The following is a 25,473-nucleotide window of genomic DNA, read 5'->3' on the forward strand; positions in this document are numbered from 1 at the left end:
TCTTATGAGTGTGTACTCTGTCAATGTAAGAAGACAGGAAAGAAAAATTCTCCATTTGCCTGGGTTAAAATGTTAGCAACCATTACAAAGAGGAAAGGGCTTAAACATTGATAAGCTGCTTTAATATTTGTAGGTGAGCAAAACCCTATGTTATTTATGGCTTGGAAGGCTAATCTGCAAACACCTCTATTATCTGTAGTTTCCTTGTTTTGTTAAATGTGACACGAGGGAATTAGTGGGAAAAGACAAAGAGCTGTTTTATAGGGGGCTATAAACCCTTTGAATTTTCTGTGACCCTATATTAAAACCATTTTTGCAGGACTGCAACAGGCAGGTGTTTGCTTCTCCCATTAACTAGTATGGGAAAATAGGCAGGTTTTCGATTTAATATTGTTGTTTCAGTAACATTTTATTGCTAGGTGAAACAATGGGGTACAATAAAGAGATATTTAGAGCTACAGATAACGTGTTTGATCCATCCATCACTTGATCCACTTGATTTCTAAATATCATATTTAAAAATATTTTTGTTAAAAATATTGTGGACTCAAGTGAGAATGAAACATCAAAATGAGTCTACTATCTCCATCTACTTTTAAAAATAAAAGAAAACGCCTCTCATTTATTTCGTCAGAGGAATTCGTTGGCTGTGAAACCTGACTGGAGAGGGAAAAAAACCTCCCTTGTCCTGGGCGCTCCTTTGTTGTGGCTTCTTGTCTTCAAGGTCATCCTGCTGGCGGATTTAAATGCATTTTAAGTAAAAGATAATATAGAGGAGCTCTGTCGCCCCAAATGAAAGACCTAAAATTCCCCGTGTTGGTCGAACACAGCAGCCTCTTCTAAAAGAGATCTTTTATAATATTGAAAAGATCTCTTCGCTAGTTTTTATTTTGAAGCCAAAAGTTTCTTTGATCTGATAATCAGTTCATTCTATTCCCAGAGTAAAGGATTTCTGTGTGCTTTTCCCAAAGACTTTTCTACTTTTCTTTCCTGATTGTTTTTCTGTTTTCTTTTTTTCTCACTATAAGAGAGGAGTGATAAGAGATTTCTTTTCTGTCAATATTCTGATTTTCATTCATCTTTATTATTTATTTATTTTGCCTGATACTAGATTTATCAATTTTTCAAATTTTCAACCAGCAAAGTAATGCTCAATTAAAAAAATTCAAAAAAGACAAGGAGGGGAAAAATCCAAATTAAACATATTTCCAGTCTGTTTTTTCTGCCTAGGCTTTGAATCAATGAAGAGAAATACTTACTGAACACTTTGTATTCCTGTGTTGCTAAAAAGTTAAATTCCTATTTAGTTACTGAAAACAAAATGCCTGCACAATCCTAACCTCTCATCTGCCATCAATGACAGCTGATTATTTTGTTATGCAGCATGGCTCTGAGTTCCACTTTTAGTCCTCTGATAGTGACCACAGGAGTCTCTCTTCTTTGAGTAAGCCTTAAAATTACACTGTATACATTTTTTCCCCTTCTTTTTTTTTTTATGGTATTTAGATAGCTTCTGTGCAATTTTGCCATTATCTGTAATATACTACTATTTTACACTGTGAATAATTTTATTTATCAAGTTGTAAATAGAGGCAGACTTCATAGTCTGCAATTTCCATTATTATATTTTTTTCCACATTGCTTCATTGTCTTTATAAACATAAATTCAAATGTTTGATAGTCCATCAAGAGTATTGTCTAAATTTGATTATTTTCTAAGTTGGATTTTTAGGTTGTTTCTCAATTTTACCATTACAACTAAATGATTTTGACCATAAAAAGTTTGAGATGTTTTGGAGAATAAAAGATCTATCTGTTCTTCAGACCACACACCAACTTATTTTATTTTTTGATTGCAATTTCAAAAGGAATTTTTTTCATTTCTTTATTGAAGTTTCATTGTTAATATATAGGAAAGTAGTAGATTTTTGTACATTGATTTTGTATCATGCAACTTTATTGTATTTGTTATTGTTTCTAATAGTTTTTTTTAATGTAATCTTTAGGGTTTTCTATATATAAATTATGTCATCTGCAAAAAAAGTAACATTTTTATTTCTTCCGTCTCAATTTGAATACCTTTTCTCTCTTTGTTTTGCCTGATTGCTCTGGCTAAGATTTCCAGAAGTATGTTAAATAGGAATAGTAAGAGTGGGCATCCTTGTCTTGTTCCTAATTTTAGAAGAAAAGCTTTCAGTATTTTACCATTGAGTATGACATTGGCTGAGGGTTTGCCATATATGGCCTTTATTATGTTAAACTACTTTCCTGCTACACTCATTTTATTGAGTGTTTTAATCATAAATGAATGTTGTATCTTATCTAATGCTTTTTCTTTATCTATTGATAAGATCATATGATTTTCATCTTTTTTTTTATTAATGTGGTGTTACATAAACTGATTTGCATGTGTTGAACCATCCTTGTGCCCCTGGAATGAACCCCACTTGATCATGCTATAGTGTTTGTTGAGTTATAGCTGTTCAAATTGTTGTAACTTCAAGGGGAGAGAGACTAAGGGGATCTCTCACACCACCATTCCTCTCGTGTTACTCTTGCATTTGAACTCGGACTGAATTAGACTTATGTCTTTGTTCAGATTCTCAAGCCACAATCCTTCCTGACTTGCTTTCTTAATCCACTAGTTCTCAACCAGGGTCAATTTGGCAATGTCTGGAGACATTATTGATGACAATAAAAGGTTGGGGGTGATTAGGTAGGCAGTGTGACTGGCTTCTAGGGGGTAATGACCAGGGATGCTACTGAGCAGCCTACAATGCACAGGACACCCCCCCACACACACACACAACAAAGAACTATACAGTCCAATGTCAATAGTGCCATTGTTAAGAAACCCTGCAATAATTAAATGTGTGCCTATATGCAATGGATATTGGCCTTTTGGTGTTATTAAAAACAAGGGGAAAGTTTCCATTATAGAGAGGAAAATGAATTCCAGAGAAGAAACTAACCTAAATTCTCCCTGACTGGGGTACAGAAACATTGACTTGTGATTGCTATCATGGAAGTAATCAACCAAGAGCTAAACAGAGGACTTTAACTTATGAAAATCTCTTTCTGAGATAAATTTTTTTTAATTTAAAGAAAAAAATAATTGTGAGTATGATTCTTTTTAACTTGTTTGCTTCTGGAGAATGTTGCAAAAAGAGCATAAGTTGAAAGTAAAATAAAAAATAAAATTTCCTACTACTTATCCTCTTTATACCTCAACTTTTTCTTTTATAGAATAAAGTTAAAATGGGTGAAATACTTTCCATTTTACAGAAAGGTAGAGACAAAATGAACTAAGGCATATCAAGTCCATGGGCAAAAAAAAAGGGGGTCTCAGTAATGATAGTGGTATCAAACTCGGATGATTAGTTACAAGCAACACAAATTCTGGCTGATTTAAGCAGAGAAGGAATTTACTGAAAGATAATTAGGCAGCACACAGGGATGTAGGAAGGCCTGGAGAGCCAAATTTGGAGATGGACAAGAATAAAGTAAGGCTATATAGTCAGAACCACAGACAAAATTACACTTCCATCTATAGTCATCACAGAACATGGATGTCCTGGCCTCCACCACTGAATGGGAAATTGGATACCATTGCTGGCACTGCTGCTACTACAAAAGGATGCTGCTATCCCTGCTCCTATCTCTACTGACTACCAAGAAAAACTCTCCAAAGCCTTGCCTCACTGTTTCTACATTAAAATTTTCAGGTGGGTGATTTTGTTTAGGAGAGCCTAGGCCATAAGCCTTTGCACTAGAGCTGGGAAAGTGATGATCTGATATTTTCAGTTCATTATGGGAGGAGGCCTCTATTTCCAATATTCAAGTCACATATGGTAGGGAATTCCTTAAACAGGGGAAGGGGATTTACATATGAACTGTTCTCCATTTATAGTCACAAATGTGCGCTATAAAAATCTTTTCACTCCTACTCCTTTTGCTCACCATCACCATACAAGCCAAATGGTTTTGAGTTATTTATAATCAACTGGGGGCCAAACAAATTCTATTTCCAACAACTGTTTTGACATGGCTTTTTGTGTAACTATTTCATTATACTTGTCTGACTTGATCATTTAGAAGACTATGAAATTTCTAATGAGATCATTTAAAGTACTCATACACTTTTATATAAATGCAAAGATAAATGTTAAAGATGTTCAAAATGCAATTGTTTTGAGCCCCTTATAGAACTAATTTAGAAGAAATATAAATGGCTGAGGCTGATAAGGGGGAGTCTACATTTGATCTGTAAAGTCTGACAATCTGAGAAACACGCATTGACTCGACAGTGGATGAAAGAAGAAGAATCAATATTAGTAAACTCTGATACCATTGTTGATAAAGGGTGGTTTTAGATAATGCTGACCCATACCTGGAGCTGTGGGAACGGGTAAATGAAGAATGTAGATCAGGTAACAGTGGAAAAGTCAGTCTTTGAGAGGGTAAGTGAATAAAAATATAGTAATAAAAATTTAAAAAAATTTTTGTTATGTTTTGTTTTTAGTTTTGGGTACACCAGACAAAAAGGTATTATCATCTGTATTTTAACTGTGGAATAGGTAAAATAATTCTCAAAGCCTAAATTATGCTGGACTTATTAGTTAATCAAATTGATAATTGTTAAATTTTTCAGGCTGGGAAAAATAGTTCTTGAATTAAAAAAAATATGTATCTTAGAGATATTTAACACGTCTCTTATAGATATTCCTAACCCCTGAGCCAGTATAAAATGTTTACCTTTGCTTTCTAGCAGGTATCAAAGTATGTCTTAAAAAGTGACATTTTAAAAAGAATTCTCTAGGTACACTATTGTGTTATCTTAATTATTCAACTGATCACACAAATATTTTTAGCATTCCAACTATATTCTGGGTCCTGTGTTAAGACCTGGGCTTCAAAGAGAAATAACATACAGCTATTGCTGCTAAGGATCTCACAGACTAAGGGGCTCCCTGAATATATATGATAAATGATATAGCAGGTATTTGCAGGACTGAATGGGGGATGGAGTCTATAGCTTCATATAAAGAGAAAAAAGAAAGTCTTCCTGGAAGAGGTATCTGAGCTAATCCTAAATCACTGCACCCAAATCCTCAAATTTTAGAAACAAGAGAGCAGTTGTTCCATAGGTGTATATAAAAGAAATGATCAGGAGAACGAGGCTAATAAGCCACTTTGGAATGCCCAAACTTACTTCATTATCATGTCTGTCACAAAATTTCAAATTAGGATAAATTTTGAAAGTGAATAGGCACGATGGTAAAGAGCAGTTGCTAAACACTCCCAAATGGTGCTGCAAAATTCAAATTAAAGCTGTAGCTCTGAGGGTTTGACTTACTAGTCTATGAGCTCTGCTTCCTAAATGAATAGTTGCTATGTTAATGAATATAACATAAATAATACATATAAATATGATATATTCCAGGAATTTCCCCACACAGCTCAAGTAAAAAGGTAGTGAGTTTTCCTTGGCTTTCCTTATTCATCCTAGAACTGTTTATCGCAATCAACAGCATTGACTTACTAACTTTTCCTTTTCCTGCTAGGGATGTTGAAGAACACATGATACATGCGAAGCTTAGTGTAGGACCTGGCACACAGTAAGCGTTCAATATGGTAGATCTCCTTTCTAGTCCAAGGTAGACCTTCTATGTCTATTCACTCAAGTGCCTTTGCAATCAATGATGTTCTAATAAATATCTGAACTCTAACTTTACAGCCAAGTATCAGTATCTACCAAAGAAATCCTTAGCATCATCCCTTCTCAGTTTCTTCAGTCCCCACCCTATTTATTCTTAGTAATACTTTGTAAAATTCTCAAAGTATAAAATCTTAAAATAAGACCGTCACATTTAAGTTATATTAGAAATATTTAATCACGTTAGCATAATTCATGAAAGTTATTGGAAGTGTCTGCTAATATAATTACAAATATAAATATCAAGATTTTATTGTTTCTTGCAAAATAAATCCCATAAGTACTGAGATAACATATCCAAATTCCAGGTTTAGATAAAGCAATAAATGTAGATAGAGCACATTGCCAACAGATGGCAGCACTTAAACATTAATCCTTACTTTTCACTTCCATGTTAGATTGTGACTTGCAGAAATGCAAAACCCTAATCAATTTAGGAAAACATAATGTCCACATAGAGAGCACCATATGAGTACTTGAAATAGCCATGCAGCACTAAGATAGCAAGCACATAGGGATGTGGCAGCTGCTACACTGCATGGTAATGAGAAGGGACAATATGAGATAAAAGCATTCTGAGACACAAAGGGTGTGACTTAAAGAAGTAAAGACTGTAAACAGAAATGGGTCTGGGTTCTAAAATCCTGCGACGAGGGTATGTACCAAGATTGGAGCATTGGAGAATAAACACTACAAATGCATTTCAATCATACCCACATTATAGCAGCTAGTTGAATATATTTTTTGAAAGAAATGAAATTTATTTTCAAGGGTAGTCCATATAACTGAAGAGAGTGATAAATAATAAAAAAATGAGCATTACAATTACTTTTATATTATTTCTTATATATTAATAGGTCTGTATATGGCTATAACTGGGAAGAAATAATTTTTTTTGAAAAAGCTTTTGACTTGTTAATGTATTTATATTGGTAACTTAAACAAGAAGAAATGATTTCCTTCATCCTTCTATAATGCTTGCTAACCACTAAGACTGGATAAAGAGATACATAGATTGAAATCTCACCTCAATCAATTTTTTAGCTGTATGACTTGACCGAAATACTTACGCTCTCTGTAACTCATTTTTAAAAAAGCGATAATAGTTACCTCACAGGTTTTTGTGGGTGTCAAAGAAGTAAAGCAAATAGCACATGCTTAACACATAGTATGTACTCTATAATTGAAAGCTATTATTGCTGTGATTCTAGGTATGACCCCATTTAAAATTTTTTACTTCAAATTCCTGAAAATGCACTGCTAACTAAATTATGTATAAAGTGGGTGGGTAATCGGTAGCTGTAATAAAGATGTTCTTGCAAATGCTAAAGATGAAAATAAAGTTGGGTTGGAGGGTAATGGAGAAAGATATAAATTTTAGTCTTATATTATTTCTGTGTATTAAAACTTGCATAAAGGCTCAAGGCAAGGATCTCATGGTTAGTTCTGCTTAGCTAAGTTGGCTGAAGCCAATGGATTTTATTTCCTAATGCTAACCAGTAGGCCATGCAGTACTCAGAGAGCAAACTAAAACTATGATTTCTTATTCCTCATTGGCATTGCGTTGGCAAGGGGAACACAGTGCAATCTTTGGTGGTGATTAAATAGAAGAGTCTGTAGTTAGCCAGGAAAAAATTTCCTCTAGGCAATTCAGGAGAGACAGTTCCTATCAGCCTACAGTGTTCAGACAGGCTTTTCCTTTGATTTCCAAGCCTGTGCTAGTCTTATGCTTTCATGCCTATTATATTTATATTGTTAACTTAAAATATAAATTTTAAGTTGAAAGTGAGTTCTTGGGATGGTAAAGAGCAGTTGCTAAACACACCCAAAGATATTGCAAAATTAAAATTCTAATTGTAGCTCTTAGATTCACTAGGCTGTGAGTTCTGCTTAAGTGAGAATCATGTCTCATTCATTTTAGTGTACCCAATGCCTCAACATGGCTCTGCGCTATAAGGTGACCAATCGTCCGACTTTAGGGAGGACAGTTTTTCTTTTCTAAGTTCCATCCTCCCTCGAAAAGTGTCCTCCTACGTGTCCTCCTTTTTGATATTGGAAGACTGATCTGTAAATGTCCGTATTCGATCGATGCATAGCCGATCCATTGTGTGTGATGTGACGTATTTGTATCTAAATGAGTACTTTTATCTTATAATTATTATTAAAAATTAATAGGCATGTGTAAAGCCAGAGGTCATGGCCAGGGCCACTATCAAAGCAGCCCGGCCCATGCAAGTTCTCATTGGATTCGGACAGTCGGTAAAGAAATAACGGAGCCACAAACTGGTGGGCCATAGTCTTTAATCCTAGCTTGCACCCGGTGGGCAAGTAAAAAATACACACTGGGCTCCAAAACCCAATCACATTCAGTGCTCACAAAGCCACTGAATTATCCGAGTTTCCTAGAATCAAAGGTTTCTAGCTCACCAGACTTATTCACCTCTGTTCCCCATCTCCTTCCTTATCCCAGATACAAACTCTACACAAACTGGCATCTCACTCAGCACTGCGCCATCTTGGCTGCTTCTCCTGGCCTCCTCCACGTGGCCTTTCTCTGTTTTCCTCTGCTCTCTCTTGCTAATCTCAGGAACCAAGAGCCCAAGCTCCCGTTCTACCCCTATTTTATAGTGTAGATTCAAAACCTTTAATCCAATATACAAAACAGGGAAGTCTCTAATACAAAGTCACTTCTCTGAGGCATGATTGGATTGTACCACCCCACATCAAAAAGGGTGGGAAAGGCTTAATCCCAAAACCAAGCCCCAGGCTACAAGGATTCTGCCTGCCTTTAGCCCACTGCCAACACATTAATATCACCTGGGCGACGGCCTCCTCATGTCATCTTTAACAAAGTGAGCATAATACATTTTATCTGCCCAACAGCATGAAAGCATAATTACAATATAAAATATTAAATGTTATTATATATTTATCATATTTTAGTGTATCGTTGCAATGAATAAAATGTTTTTTTTATTTACGATATTGTTTTCTTCAATTTATTTTTGTCCTTTTCATTTTAAAAATGTTGGTCACCTTAATATTTATGAATATACGGATTGCCATAATTTTGTTATTCTGAAATGCCATATGTGGGAACACTGGTCCAATTTTTGAAATAAATACACCTTTTAAAAGTAGGTGTTTTGTTAATGTATGACCTCTGGTTTAATAATAAGAAATTCCAAGTGCCAAGCTCTGAAGCTAAGCATTTTACCTTACTACTGGGTGAAGCAAAGTTTGGAAATTAAGGCTTCGAGTTTACAGAGTACAACTCAAATGGCAAAGCTAATATGTGAAAGGGTTTAACACTTGAACGCAAGACTGTCTCACTCTTAATCACAAGTCTCATTCCATTCAGCAAAACCTGATCAGCCGCTGCCCTTCAATTTGCAGTTTCACCCGGAATTTAAGCCCTGTTATATCAAGAAGAGCCAGCATGCCCACCCACCGCACCCTAAACAGGAATTAGGATGTTAAAGGTAAAACGTGGCCCTTGCGCATGCTCTCCCCGACGTTCCTCATTCTCCCCTTCTCTGGAAGTCTCCGCCACCACTTTCTCCGACAAGTTTAGAACAGTTCCCGCCCACTGTGAAGTCAAACGAGCGGAAGCAGCTCCTGTCTGAGACGTGGACACCCTGCCCTTCCGCCGGCCTTTCCAATTGGGAAGCCTGCACCGTGCGCCTCTGTTTCTCGGGCATTCAAGCTGAAGTTTGCCAGTTGTCAATATGGCCGCTGACGGGCCGGTCCCCGGCAGAGGCTTTTCATAGGCCAAGGTCGCATTCCAGCCCCGCCCATTTCGTCCCTCCGCCTGCGTATACCTAAATTCTTACTACGCATGCGCATCCTAGGCTGGAAGGGAGGTGGGACAGTGGGTTTTTCCGTGTGCCACGGTCGCTACCTCAGCCTCGCTGCTCGTGCCCTTCCGGGGTTGCATTGCCGGCGTTAGCCGCGCGAGGGGAAGGGAGGGGACGGACACAGCGTGCGGGCGCGGGGATCCCCGCAGTCCCAGCAGTTCCCCTTGCGCAGGGTGGGCGGCCGGGTTCAGCAGCAGTCCGGGGAGGCCCTAGACGGCGCCATGTCCGCGGGCGGCCCGTGCCCGGCAGGAGCCGGAGGGGGACCAGGGGGCGCCTCTTGCGCCCTGGGGGTCTCCCCGGGTGGGGTGTCCATGTTCCGGTGGCTGGAGGTGCTGGAGAAGGAGTTCGACAAAGCTTTCGTGGATGTGGATCTGCTCCTGGGAGAGATCGATCCGGACCAGGCGGACATCACTTACGAGGGGCGACAGAAGATGACCAGCCTGAGCTCCTGCTTTGCGCAGCTTTGCCACAAAGTCCAAACTGTGTCCCAAATCAACCACAAGCTAGAGGTGAGCTTTGGGCGCTGGAGCGGGTGGCGTTCAAACCCAGTCGTTAGATCCCATTTGACACATCAGTGGAACGACTAGAAAACTGCCCACTGGGCATCTTGGGCCTCAAATGTGACGGGAAATATGTATGAAGGAAAGGAATGAGGTGAAGTTGGAGTAGAAAAAGGGGTGTAGATCGACGGGTGGGTCTCCGTGGGTCCCTTCATTCTCTTCTACTATATGAGGAGGAACTAATGACATCAGCCTACTTGTTCATACATTAACCTAAGACTTGAAGTCAGAGATTCTGTCATAAGAATACTTTAGCCCACCTTTTAATGTTTTGAGTTTTTAGGTCTACCTTCACATTGATAAACTGGATTTGCATATCACCAGACAGATACAGTCCTGATTATTTTTAACAATTTCAGATCAGTGTCTTGTTGCACACAGACATACTGCATGCATGAATTATTTCGTGGAATTTGATCAAAGCTCTTTGGAAAACTTAGTAGGGTAAACACGATAGTATCATGTCCTTCTTTAATTACAGTCCTATGTCTTTTACATATATAGATTTATCTAATTCTCACAACAGCCCTGTGGAGCAGGTTTAATAGTATTATTCCCATTTTACAGGAATTAAGTAAGGGGCCTGAGATTGCAAAACTAAAGAAATCAGTCTGTCCAAAGACACATTTATTTAGGTCTGGTGGGAGAAGAAGGAGGTAGTGAGAAAAGCAGGTAGAAATAGTTAGTGAGTGTGGCTGGATCTGTAGCTGGAAGGAAGAGTGTGGCGTTCAAGGGAGGTATTATTTTCATTTTGTTTTTAAATGAAAAAGTAAACTTTAACATATTTATAAGCCAGTAGGAATCATCTAGTCTAGGGGAAAGCTGAATATTCTTAGAGAAAGAGATGGATAATTGGTCAGTTCCTGAATGAAGAAGAGATCCAAAATACATGTAGAGAGAATGGCCTAATGTTGAAAGGACAGCTATTACTACTTAGAGCAAAAGGAGAGATGATGAGAGCAGAAGATGGGAGGTTCGGGGAGGTTTTCTATGATGGTTTCTTTATTCTCTGTAAAATAGGAACCAGAACAACTGCTGAAAGTGGGTGAAAGTAAGAGCTGTAGGGGAGTGAGAAAGATTTGAAATAGTTATAGCAGAGTGGCAGAGCCAGTTGGCCAGAGAGGTAGGACTGCCAGGCAATGTTGTTGACTTATTTGGAGTTAATTATCATAGATTCATGGTACAACCAGTCTGCCTTGTTGTGTGACTTTCTTCAGCAATTCTTGTTTAGTAATAGGCAGAGTAATGACAGTAATAATTGATTGAGTTCATCCAGTGCTGTAGCAAGGCGTTTGCTGTATAGTAAGGTGACCAACTTTTTTACAATGAAAAGGAGGACAAAAATAAATGGAAGAAAACAATATCGTAAATAAAAGAAACATTTTATTCATTGCAACAATAATATATATAATATAATATGAAAAATGCATAATAAAAACATTTGTAATATTTTATATTGTAATTATGCTTACATGCCTGTTAATTTTTAATAATTGTAAGAAAAAAGTACTCATTTAGATAATATTATGAGTACTCATAATCGCGTCTTGCTGCACTATACTGATCCTTACGAATCGTCATGTCAGATACATATATATCACATCACACGAAATGGATCAACTCTGCATCGATTGAATACATTTATAGATTGGTCTTCCAATATTGAAAAGGAGGACATGTAGGAGGTCACTTTTTGAAGGAGGATGAAACTTACAAAAGAAAGACTGTCCTCCCTAAAGGGGGATGATTGGTCACCTTATATAGACAAGATTGTTGTCTTGAAATGAAAGTAGTAATAGAAATGAAGAAAAGGAGATAATCTTTTATTTATTTTTTTACAGAGACAGAGTCAGAGAGAGGGACAGACAGACAGGAATGGAGAGAGATGAGAAGAATCAATCATTAGTTTTTCGTTGCGACAGCTTAGTTGTTCATTGATTGCTTTCTCATGTGTGCCTTGACCGCGGGCCTTCAGCAGACCGAGTAACACCTTGCTCAAGCCAGTGACCTTGAGTCCAAGCTGGTGAGCTTTGCTCAAACCAGATGAGCCCACGCTCAAGCTGGCGACCTCGGGGTCTCGAATCTGGGTCCTCCTGATCCCAGTCCAACGCTCTATCCACTGCGCCTCCACCTGGTTAGGCAAGAGATAATCTTCAGTTAAAGAAGTAGAAACAGGCCTGACCTGTGGTGGTGCAGTGGGATAAAGCGTCAGCCTGGAACACTGAGGTTGCTGGTTCGAAACCCCAGGCTTGCCTTGATGCTTTCTGTTCTTCCTCCCCTTCTCTCTCTCTCTCTCTCTCTCTCTCTCTCTCCTCTCTGAAAATTGAATAAATAAAATCTTAAAAAACAAAAGAAGTCGAAACAGGATTTGATAATGTATTATAGTTGCAGAGGATGAGGAAGAGGAGGGTTAGGGATGACACCATATATCTGTTTGGGAAATGCATTGGTTGATGCCTGTAGCAGGTTCAGTATTGTCTCTCCAAATTTATGTCCACCTAGAACCTCAGAATGTGTCCTCATTTGGAAGTGGGGTCTTTGCAGATGTAATTAATGTAAGGTTAGAGATAAAATCCTAGCAGATTAGAGTGGGCCCTAAATTCAAAGAAAGTGTCCTGATAAAAGAAACTCAGAGGACATACAGACACACAGAGAAGAAGGCTATGTGATGATGGAATCAGAGTTTATAGTGACAGGTCTACAAGCCAAGAAATGCCAGTATTTGCTGGCTGCCACCAGAAGCTGAGAGATGGACATGGGACAGTTTCTTGTTCAGGGTCTTCAGAAGGAACCAGCCCAGCCAGCATCTTGATTTTGGGTTCCTGGCATCCTGAACTGTGAGAGAATAAATATTTGTTCTTTTAAGCCACCAGTTTGTGGGGTTTTGTTATGACAGCCCTAAGAGACTTTTACAATTCTCTTTACGTACCATTCACCAGGAGGATCAAGTCTGGCAGGAAAGATAATGAGTTGAATTTAGGAGATTGTGCAGGTCCCTTTCCTTTCTTGGGTATTCCTAACAGTCTCCTAATTGCTTCTTACCCCCTTCAAACCATCTTCTAGTTGTCAAAATCATTCTAAAATGTTTCATTTTAATGATTCATGTCAAAAAAGGCAACTCTGATATTGTCATCTTTTTTTTATACCTCCCTATTTCTTGTTGGCTAAAATTCAAACTCTAGCATGGTGACCAGTGCCCAGTCTGTCTGTCCTTAGTTTTTTCACACCTTCTTAGCTACGTTTGCCTCAAACTGGTGTATTGGCAGTCCTGTAAATAGGCCTTCCTCTTTGTGGCATCTCTACTTTGACATAGGCTTTTGTCTATAATGCCTTCTCTGTCCCCTTTATTTACAGTAACCAACACCCACTTTCAGGATACCACTTACATCACCGTCTCTGTGAAGGCTTTCCTCACCCCACTCCTCTCTGCTCTCTATCGGAAGAGGCTGTCATAACACCTTGAACTCACTTGGTCTGTTAGATTTGTTACATCGTGCGTACAGTACTTGTCGTTACCACAGCTCTCTAGCAGTGGAAAGTAAGCTCTTTGAGGATCAGGACTATGTTTAGGTGAACTTACCAGAACTGTTATGTGCTTTGTGAAGATGATTTTAGGGGGTAACAATATCTCTTTATGAACCCATTTTGGTTTCTAGGAGTTGTTTACTTTTTCCTTTAAAATGCTTCTAAACCATATTGAGTAGTGAGTAATTTCTTTGAGTATGGATATCAGGTTGATTTATATGTAGGTTACAGAAATGATGTTTAACCTCTTTTTTAAAATTAAAAATTTGAAACTCACACATTAAACACCAACCTTTCTGACCTACTTATATCCCTTTGTCACCTGCTAGGGCAGGGGTCCCCAAACTTTTTACACAGGGGGCCAGTTCACTTTCCCTCAGACCGTTGGAGGGCTGGACTATAAAAAAAAACTATGAACAAATCCCTATGCACACTGCACATATCTTATTTTAAAGTAAAAAAACAAATACAATATTTAAAATAAAGAACAAGTAAATTTAAATCAACAAACTGACCAGTATTTCAATGGGAACTATGCTCCTCTCACTGACCACCAATGAAAGAGGTGCCTCTTCTGGAAGTGCGGTGGGGGCTGGATAAATGGCCTCAGGGGGCCACATGTGGCCCGCGGGCCCGTAGTTTGGGGACCCCTGTGCTAGGGGATTCCTATCTCAGACCTTTCCTTTTCCCTACTCGTATTAGCTGATTCTCATTCAACACGCTGGTAAACATTTTCTCCTTTGTGACTGACTCCATTTATTTTTGAATTTGTGCATCACACATGTCTCTATAATAGTGCTTACAACATTCAACATCATAATCAGAAGTACATTTTTTAAAGTTCTGTCTACTAGGTAGTGAAAGTCTTAGGGCAGAATCCCTGTCTTAGTCATATCTTTTTGTCTCTAGATCCTGGCATACAGTATATGCTCAATATGTGTTTATCTGAATGAATTAAATTATTTGAAACACTTCTAGTGTTCTGCCTTGAATCCTCAAAGATCACCAATAATCATTTTGTAATACAAGTTCCATGAGAGCTGAGAGAGTGTCTTATCTTGTTGACTCTATCTATAGTGTCTAACACAGTGCCTGCTATACTATTGAATGACTGAATCTTCAGGTTCATTTATTCCCTTGGTTTGTAACTTATAAGGATAAGATTTGTGAGTTAATATTTCATGGTATTCCATTTTAAGAAAAATTTGAAACTGGCTAAAAATAATGTTAAACATTATATAAGAATATCAAGTATGGATTTAGTGTACTTGTGACATTTCTAAAATATTGGGTAGGTTGATTCTTCTCACCCCCACCTTCAGTTTTATTGTTAAAATGGAAACAGGAAACATTAAATATTAAAATGGAAACAAAAACATTTTATATTGTTTGGAACTTCATTTTGAGGTTAATATCAAAGTACTTTATTTTTTTAAATTATTTTTTATTGATTGATTTCAAAGAGAGAAGGAGAGAGAAAGACAGAAACATTGATCTACTTCTGTATGTGCCCTGAATGGGGATCAAATTGGCCACCTTTACCTGTTGGACTGATGCTGCAACCAACTGAGCTATCCAGCCAGGGCCAAAGTACTTTAAAATACATCACAGATTTATCACTATTTCTGTATATCAGATCTGCCATCCCTAGTTCATTCATGCTGGCTCTTATGTACAGCTGCTTTTTTAATTTATTTTTTATTTTGTAGCTAGGAGGAGAAAGAGAGAGACGGGGGGAGAGAGATGAGAAGTATTAACTCGTAATTCAGCACTTTAGTTGTTGATTGATTTCTTCTCATATGTGCCTTGACCCGGGGGCTGCAGCCAAGTCAGTGACCCCTTGCTCAAGCCTGTGACCCCACGCTCAAGCTGTATGAGCTTGCGCTCAAGCCAGTGACCTTGGGGTTTTGAACCTGGGACCTCAGTGCCCCATGTTGACGCTCTATCCACTGTTCCACCACCAGTCAGGCACAGCTGCCTTTTTAAAAACATAAATTTGATCATGTCAGTCTGTTTAAAATTTTTCAATTGTACTTTGAATAAAATTCGAATTCCTTATTATGGCTGACATGATCTGTAGGATCTGTAGGATGAATCTCCAATGACATATCTTCCTATTTTTTCCTCTTTTTTTTTTAAAAAAAATTGTTTTTATTGATTTTACAGAGTGAGAGAGAGAGAGAGAGAGATGGGGAATGAGAAGTACCAACTTATAGATGCTTCACTTAATATTTTGTTTTTTTAATGAGAGAGAGATGGACAGACAGGGACAGACGGGAAGGAAAATGAGAAGCATCAACTTGTAGTTGTACCCCCTTAGTTGTTCATTGATTGCTTTGATGGGGTTGGGGGTGGAAGGCTCCAGCCAAGCCAGTGACCTTGTGCTCAAGCCAGTGACCATGGGAGGATCCCATGCTCAATCCAGATGAGCCTACACTCATGCTGGCAACCTCTGGGTTTCAAACCAGGGTACTCAGCATCCTATGTCGACGCTCTATCCATTGCGCCACCACCTGGTCAGGCTTGTTGTTCAGTGATTGATTGCTTGTTATATGTACCTTGACTGGGCAAGCCCAGGGTTTCCAACTCACAACATCACTGCTTCCCTCTTATTCTATATGGTCTAGTCACATGGACCTTCTTTCAGAATCTCTTAGACAACAGTTCTCAAACTTTTTGGTTTCAGGACCCTTTACACCCTACAAATTTACTAGTTCCTAAAATAGCATTTTTATTGTGGTTATTTTTTAATGTGGGCTGTATCTACTGGAATTTACTGTGTTAGATATTAAAACTGAGAAAACTTTAAATATTTATTATATTGTAACAATAGCAACAATAAGCCATTACATATAAATAAAAATATCATTTTTAATGAAGAAAATAAGTGCATAGTCAAAAATATTAGTTAGAAATAGTAGCATTGTTTTTACATTTTCAAATTTTCCAAAAATATCTGGCTCAATAGGAGACAGCTGGCTTAATTCTCACATCTGCTTCCATATTTCTAACAGTTGTGATGTGTGACTTTGGTATAATATGGGGAGAAAATTTGTCCTCACAAAAGTTTGTAGTTGGATAAGAAAGGAATACATTAATATCTTTTTCAGATAGTTATAGATTTTCTTCTTTGATAGTAAGGTAGTTTCTTAAGGTTAGTTACAGTTTGGGGTCTGAAACTCTACCCATGAACTTTCTATACACTATTGCAGGGGTCCCCAAACTTTTTACACAGGGGGCCAGTTCACTGTCCCTCAGACCGTTGGAGGGCTGGACTATAAAAAAAAACTATGAGCAAATCCCTATGCACACTGCACATATCTTATTTTAAAGTAAAAAAACAAATACAATATTTAAAATAAAGAACAAGTAAATTTAAATCAACAAACTGACCAGTATTTTAATGGGAACTATGGGCCTGCTTTTGGCTAATGAGATGGTCAATGTCGCTTCCATATTTGTTACTGCTAGCCATAACAAGTGATATGACGCGCTTCTGGAGCCGTGATGCGTGCGTCCCGCGTCACTGGAAGTAGTACTGTACGTGAGCGACACCGCACTTTGCAGCAGCGCCACATACAGTACTCCAGGATGCATCTGCATCCTGTGCTCCTCTCACTGACCACCAATAAAAGAGATGCCCCTTCCGGAAGTGTGGCGGGGGCCGGATAAATGGCCTCAGGGGGCTGCATGCGTCCCGCGGGCCATAGTTTGGGGACTCCTGCACTATTGAATCAAAATACATTGATTTATCTATTCAGTCTTTGAATGGATCTTTTACCCAGACATGATTTTAGCAGCATACAGTGGTCATTTTGAAAGTATTGGTTTACTGAGTTATGCAGATCTTCCAAATGTTAACACATTTCATATGCAATGTCAGAAAATAAATTTGTTAGTATTTTTCTCATCAGGAAAATCTTTAAGTGTTGGAGATGAACTCAGGCTTAACAAAATTGTACTTCTCCCTTGAAAGCACAACTTATTTTGTCATTGGCAACAAATGTTATCAGTTGTTTTCCTTGAAATAACTATTTATTCTCAAGAATGTGTCTGCCAAGTGTATTAATCTTAAGAACCATTGTTCTTCTTTTAAATAAAAATAGTGTTACACACACACAAAAAAATGTTCAACTTGCAACTCAAGCAATGGTATCGTTTCCTTGAAATAACGTAGTTTGATAAGCAGTAGATATACTTTGTGCATACTTCCCATTTCCTCACACCAGATATTAAAAAGACATGTACTCAGGGTCAAGATTTTTAAAAGTCAATAATTTTTACTGTTTCATCAAGGACATTCTTTTTTTTCTTTTTTTTTTTTCTTTTTCAGAGACAGAGAGAGAGTCAGACAGGGACAGAGAGGGATAGGCAGGGACAAACAGGAACGGAGAGATAAGAAGCATCAATCATTAGTTTTTCGTTGCGCGTTGTGACACCTTAGTTGTTCATTGATTGCTTTCTCATATGTGCCCTGACCGTGGGCCTTCAGCAGACCGAGTAACCCCTTGCTCGAGCCAGCGACCTTGGGTCCAAGCTGGTGAGCCTCACTCAAACCAGATGAGCCCGCGCTCAAGCTGGTGACCTCGGGGTCTTGAACCTGGGTCCTCGGCATCCCAGTTCGACGCTCTGTCCACTGCACCACCGCCTGGTCAGGCCATCAAGGACATTGTTAAATGAGCTTTTTAAAAAAATTGTGAGTGCATAGTAAAGAGTGTAGTGACTGCTGGTACAGTCTGGTGCCACTGCACTGATTTGTACTAAAATGGCAGCATGTTACTTATTGTTGCTTTTGCATCTTCAGTACAAATGTCAACACAGTGAAAAAGGCAACCAATGTTTTATTATGCTGAGAACAGTTTTGACTTTTGGATCTTCTGAAAAGATCCCACAGACCGATGAGAACTGCTCTTATAATAACCAGACACTTCTCAGATAGATAACCATACACTCCCACCACAGTGGTTCTCTTCTTTTAGTTTCTTTCATATGGCTCATTACAGTTGGTAATTATATGTATCTCAGGCTTTGTAATGACCTTGGACAAGTTAGCTAACCTCTCCAAGCTTCTGTTTCCTTCTCTATACAAAAATTATGTCTCAGGAGTATTGTGAGGACTAAGGCAATTGAAATATAAATATGTTCAAAACAGTGCATGGCTCATGTAATGCTGCTATTATATATGCCAGTTGTTATCTTTATAAGCTGCCTCCTGCACAAGGCCACCCCGAACTTTGCAGGGCAGGATCCACATTTGTTTTGTCTACCATTGTATCCCCGGAACCCAGCCCAGTGCTTACCGTATACATTTTTTGAAAGATTTTATTTATTGATTTTAGAGAGAGGAGAGAAAGAGAGACAGAAGGGAAGGGGGAGAAGCAGTTGCTTCTCATATGTGCCTTGACCAGGCAAGCCTGGGTATTCGAACTGGCAACCTTAGCATTCTAGGTCAATGCTTTATCTCAGGGGTCCCCAAACTACGGCCCACGGGCCACATGCGGCCCCCTGAGGACATTTATCCAGCCCCCGCCACACTTCCGGAAGGGGCACCTCTTTCATTGGTGGTCAGTGAGAGGAGCATAGTTCCCATTGAAATACTGGTCAGTTTGTTGATTTAAATTTACTTGTTCTTTATTTTAAATATTGTATTTGTTCCCGTTTTTTTTTTTTTTTTTCACTTTAAAATAAGATATGTGCAGTGTGCATAGGGATTTGTTCATAGTTTTTTTTTTTATAGTTCGGCCCTCCAACGGTCTGAGGGACAGTGAACTGGCCCCCTGTGTAAAAAGTTTGGGGACCCCTGCTTTATCTATTGCGCCACCACAGGTCAGGCATCCTTGGTATATATTTAATGCTTAATAAATTCTCGTTGAATGAATATGTGATGCTATTGGAGACTGAATGTAAAAATATGTTTGCTTGTCTTGAACTGCAGAACAGTTTGGGGAGAAATAATGACAGATGGAGTTAGTGATTGTTATGCTTGGATAGAGGAAATTTAAGTAAGTAGGTGGAGTTTTCTCACAGAACTTTCATAAAGCAAATGAGTAGATTGTTTCAAGAGCTGACTTGTAATAAAAAGGAATTTATTTCCTATCTTGAGGGACAGCGAGGGTTTTCATATTTGACCTTTGAATATATTTTCTGTTTGGCCATAGTCTTTGTTTTAGAATAGAACTCAATGACATTCTATAATCTTGAATAGTAGGAGCAACATTAACCACCTCAGACAGAGGGAGAAAAGAGAAAATAGAGGAAGATTCTTTAGGAACGGATTGAGTTAAATTAAATGAACTCTAAGACTTTGTTCTGCTATTTTGAAGGAGTAGAAAAAAGAAAGGGATCAAAATGCTTTCATTAGTTGCATTTTCCCCTTGACTTTTGTCATAAGAAAAAAGGCCCTGTGAAGAATGGTTATGTCTTTGCTGAGTGTCAGGTAGTTTAGGATCACTTATATGAGAATCTCTGTGTGCCCTTACTGGATGCTCAGTTGGTTAGAGCATCGTCCCGAAGCACAGAGGTTGACAGTTCTATCCCTGGTCAGGCATGTACGGGAACAGATTGATGTTCCAGTCTTCCACTCCCCTGTCCTCTCTCTAAAATCAATAAAATAAACATTAAAAAAAAAAGAATCTTGATGATACCTCCTTTTAAAAGTTTAGTTCCAGGAAATAAAAAAGCCAGTCTCACCAGGTAAAATGGCATTGCTTTTTTTAATGAGAAAAAGAGAATTGTATAATCTATAAAGGTTTTCCTTTTAGGACACTCAGTATTAAATTTAATACTCATTAATAAACTGTAATAAATTTAGTATTTGTTTGTAGTGATATCCTATCATCTCTATCAGATTTTTATTTTTTACTTGTATTCCTTATGAGTTTTAAAGCCTTTTAGGAAGTTGGTAGGTATATATAATAAATTTTAGAAATGGTATAATTGCTAGAGATTTAAATTGCTATACTTTTCATCCAAAATGGTATTTCAAACATAAAAAACATATAGACATATAAAAGTACAATTGTTTCTTTTGATTACCCTTTATACACATACTTTAAAACAAAAGATGGAACAAACCCACAGCCAACATCATATTTAATGGGCAAAAACTACAAGTATTTCCCTTAAGATCGGGAACAAGAAAGGGATGTCCACTTTCACCACTCTTATTCAACACATTACTGGAAGTCCTAGCCACAGCAATCAGATAAGAAGAAGAAATAAAAAGAATCCAAATTGGGAAGGAAGAAGTAAAACTGTTCTTATTGGCTGATGAGATGATACTGTTTATAGAGAACCCTAAAGATTTCACAAAAAACTACTAGATCATAAAAGAATTCAGTAAAGTAGCTGTATACAAAATAAATGTTTAGAAATCAGTTGCATATTTATAAACCAATAATGAACTATCTGAAAGGGAAACTAAGAAAACAATCCCGTTCACAATTGCTTCAAAAAGAATAAACTGCCTAGAAATAAATTTAACCAAGGATATTAAAAACCTGTACTTGGAAAATTATAAGACACTAAAGAAATAAGTTAATGAAGACACAAATAAGTAGAAGCATGGACTGTGTTCATGGATAGGAAGAATGAACATCATTAAAGTGTCCGTACTACCCAAAGCAACCTATAGATTCAGCTCAATTCCTATCAAGATACCAGTGGTGTATTTCACACAACTAGAACAGATATTCCAGAAAGTTATATAGAACCACAAAACCCGCCAAGTAGGAAGAGCAATGTTGAGAAAGAATCACACTACCTGTTATCATACTATATATAAGGCAATAGTAATCAAAACAGCATGTCACTGTCCTAAAAACAGAGCAGTGGAACAGAACAGAGAGCCCAGAAATAAACTCATGCTTTTATAGTTATTAATATTTGACAAAGGAGGCCAAAACATACAATAGTATAAAGATAGTTTATTCAATAAATGGTGTTGGGAACACTGGACAGATATGTGCAAAAAAACCAAACAAACAAACAAACAAAAAAAAACCCAAAAAGAAATAGACCACCTTCTTACACCATATACAAGAATAAACTCAAAACCTATTAAAGACTTCAAAATTAGATCAAAACCATAAAAATTCTAGAAGAAAATGTAGGTAGTAAAATCTCAGACATTTATTTTATCTATATTTTTTTCTGATGTATCAGGCAAGGGAAACAAAAAAAAAAAAGGTTTTGCTCAGCAAAGAAAACCATCAACAGAATGAAAATAACCCACTGAATAGGCAGACATGTTCGCCAATACATCTGATAAGGTGTTAATATGTAAAGTTTATAAAGAATTTATAGAACTTAACACGAAAAAACAATCCAGTTTAAAAATGGGCAAAGGAGGACCTGAATAGACACTTCTCCAAAGAGGACGTACAGATGGCCAATAGACAGATGAAAAGATGCTCAGCATCACTAATCATCAGAGAAATGCAAATTTGAGATATCACCTCAGACTTGTCAGAATGGCTATCATCAATAAATTAACAAGTGTTTGCAGAGGTGTGGAGAAAAGGGAACCCTTGTGCACTGTTTTTGGAAATACAGATTGGTACAGCTACTGTGGAAAGCAGTATAGAGTTACCTCAGAAAATTAAAAATGGAACTGCCTTTTGACCCAGTGATTTTATTTCTGGGAATTCATCCAAAGAAACCCAAAACACTAATTTGAATGAACATATGCACCCCTTTGTTCATTGCTACATTATTTACAATAGCAAAGATTTGGAGGAAGCAAAAATGCCTATCAGGAGACAGGTGGATAAAAAAGCTATGGTATATTTACATAATAGAATATCACTTGGCCATAAAAAAGAAGGAAATATACCTTTCATGATAGCATGGATGGACCTGGAGATCATTATGCTAAGTAAAATAAACCAGTCAGAGAAAGACAAGTACCATACGATTTCACTCCTGTGTGGAATCTAATGAACAAAATTAACTAACAAACAAAATAGAGACAGATTCCTAGTTGAGAGCAGGCTGACAGTTGGTGTGGGGAGTGCTGGCTGAGCGGTTTGGAGGGATTGAGCAAAAAAGGACAAAAACAACTCATGGACACGGACAAGAGTGTGTTGATTGCTGGGTGTGAGGAGTGGAGAAGGGTATGGGGGTTAAATGGTGATGGACAGAGATTTGACTTGGGGAGGAGGAACACACAGTTGTTCTTCCCCCCCAAAAGGTTTGGAAACATTTACAGGTAGATATGAAATAATATTTACATCTTTATCAACAGCTTTCTGTGCTATGGCTCTTATAGTTAAACTATATGGAATGAACTATTTTCTTTGTAATTCTTAAACAAATTGGGGGAATGTGTGCTTTTATGTACATGTGTGTCTGTGTATCTTTGTGTGTGTCTGTGTGTGTGTGTGTGTGTGTGTGAGAGAGAGAGAGAGAGAGAGAGAAAGGAGGAGAGATAGTGAGGCAGACTCCCGCACGCGTCCGTACTGGGATCCACCTGGCATCCCCATCTTGGGCTGATGCTTGAGTACTGAGCTATTTTTAGCACCTGAGGCTGCTGCACCTGGATGGAGCTATCCTTGCCACATGGGGCTGCACTTGAACCAATCAAGTCACTGACTGTGGGAGGGGGAGAGAGAGGGAGGAAAAGCAGATGGTTACTTCTGTGTGACCTGACTGGTAATTGAACCCAGGACATCCATATGCCTGACTAAGGCAAATGCTCTATTCACTGAGTCACTGGTCAGGGCCATTTCTGTGTATCTTCATGTCTGTTTATGCATATGAATTCTTGTGTGTGTGTGTGTGTGTGTTCTGTGCATGTGTGCACGCAGCACATGTGAAGTATGTTGTGTTTGCATGTGTGGGGCTCTTTCTTAGATTTGTGTGTATTTGTGAGATTTGGTAATGTGCATTCACATGGACTGTTTCCCTACCATTTTTCCTATTACTCTCAGAATGACAAAGGCTGTCAGGAGATTTGAGTTTTGATCCCATTGGGGCAACTCAATCTTTTTGGGCCTCAGTTTCTTCATATGCAAAATAAGATGTCTTGCCAGTAATTGCCAGTATTATCCATAAGAGGGTTAAAAAAAATACTAGTTCATGTTTAGAAAGAAAACAACAGTACAGCTCTTGTATATTTTTCAAGGATTATATAGACAGAAGATTAAGGTCTTGCAAAGTGGAATAATAGGAAACCGAATAAAAAATTACTTTTATTTTGGTGCCACAGAGTGGAATCCAGGAGTTAAGAGTTCTATTAGGAAGGAATTATCTGGATGGAAAATTTTGGATATTTTGAGAGTGTGAGATAAGAAAAAGAATAGTAATGACTACATTAAATACAAATAAATGGTGATGATAATCCTATAATGTTGTTTAAATAACTGCCTCTCTGTCTTTTGCATTCTTGACGATATTTTGTTCCTACTTTACACGTTATGGCCTGAGTTTTCATCCGTCTCCCGGCTCTATTCCAGCTGATAGTTGTGATCCAGGGACCACAGTTTGAAAATCGTTACTTTAGAAAATCTCACCAGTGGTTGATTTAATGGCTTGGGTGAAGTGAAAGCCATGGTCTTAATACCCAGAGGTCCTCCTAGAATAGATCATTTTATTCTAAATGAGTTTTTAGGAAAGGATGGCTTGATCGTCAGTTATATTTTGTGAGTGAGTCTGCAGAATCAAATGTAGAAAAGGGAAAAGATTGTATTCCTTAATAGAGTCTATATGTAATATAGTTTTTAAATGTTTTTGGTTTTGATTTTTAAAACGTTTTTTGGATATCACTTGAAAATTTAAGAATTCAAAGTCAAAATCAGCTGTTTTCTTTTAAATTTCACTCTTTGCTAGTTACAGTGTGGCCAAGGTACAAGGTAAAACAGGGAAATGAAAGTTGCTCTTGCTTTTTTATGGTGCAGCTGGTTTTGAGTCTTACTGAAGCTGTGTGATCTTGGGCGAATTGCTTAATTCTGACTTCCAGTTTTGAGTCTGATAAGAATTACGGATAATGTATGATATGCATACCTGCCATATGGTAAGTGGATGCTTGCTTTGTGGTAGCTGTGCATATTGTTAGTAAGTTAAACATACATGTTATAGAAACATTTTTCCTTATGGCTTACTGCTTAATAACACTTCTACTGCCTTGCCTTGGGAGTAGAATTGGGTTCAAAGTGCTCTTTTGCCACTGACAGATTGAGTAGCCCGAAATATAAAAGCAGCTTTGATAGGCCTTGGGTTTATTATCTCAGTATTAATTGTCAGAAGCATAATCTTTTTTTATTTTATTTTCGGAGACAGAGAGAGAGGGATAGACAGGGACAGACAGACAGGAACGGAGAGATGAGAAGCATCAATCATTAGTTTTTTGTTGCGTGTTGTGACACCTTAGTTCATTGATTGCTTTCTCATATGTGCCTTGACCGTGGGGCCACAGCAAACCTAGCAACCCCTTGCTTGAGCCAGTGACCTTGGATCCGAGCTGGTGAGCTTTGCTCAAACCAGATGAGCCTGAGCTCAAGCTGGCGACCTCGGAGTGTCGAACCTTGGTCCTCCGCATCACAGTTTGACGCTCTATCCACTGCACCACTGCCTGGTCAGGCCAGAAGCATAGTCTTTATGTTCTCTAAGATCTCTTTGAATTCTAAAAATCTGTGATATTAGGAGGGTAACCATTAAATAAAATATGGAGTTTTGTAATATAGACATATTTACTAAAGATTAACTTCTCAGCAGCCAAAGTCAGATAAACTTATAGGTAAGAGTTACCTAAATATTACTAATTTTAGAGTGAATTCTAAATACTTGTCTTGTTCCCACCCCCCACCCCCCAAATTGT

At 38.0% G+C, this 25,473-nt stretch overlaps 1 protein-coding gene across 3 annotated transcripts in view; it reads left to right on the forward strand.

Annotated features, from left to right (window-relative positions):
* The first annotated feature begins 9,574 nt into the window (after nt 1-9,574).
* GOPC (golgi associated PDZ and coiled-coil motif containing) overlaps nt 9,575-25,473 on the forward strand; it is a 41,514-nt gene continuing 25,615 nt past the window's right edge. For all 3 annotated transcript variants that reach the window (XM_066373389.1, XM_066373386.1, XM_066373387.1), the window contains exon 1: nt 9,575-10,082. In XM_066373389.1, the coding sequence (XP_066229486.1) occupies nt 9,795-10,082 (288 nt within the window). In that variant the 5' untranslated portion in view covers nt 9,575-9,794. The remainder of the gene's footprint in view (nt 10,083-25,473) is intronic.

The sequence above is a fragment of the Saccopteryx leptura genome, chromosome 3, assembly GCF_036850995.1.
Source record: "Saccopteryx leptura isolate mSacLep1 chromosome 3, mSacLep1_pri_phased_curated, whole genome shotgun sequence".
Lineage (NCBI taxonomy): Eukaryota > Metazoa > Chordata > Mammalia > Chiroptera > Emballonuridae > Saccopteryx > Saccopteryx leptura.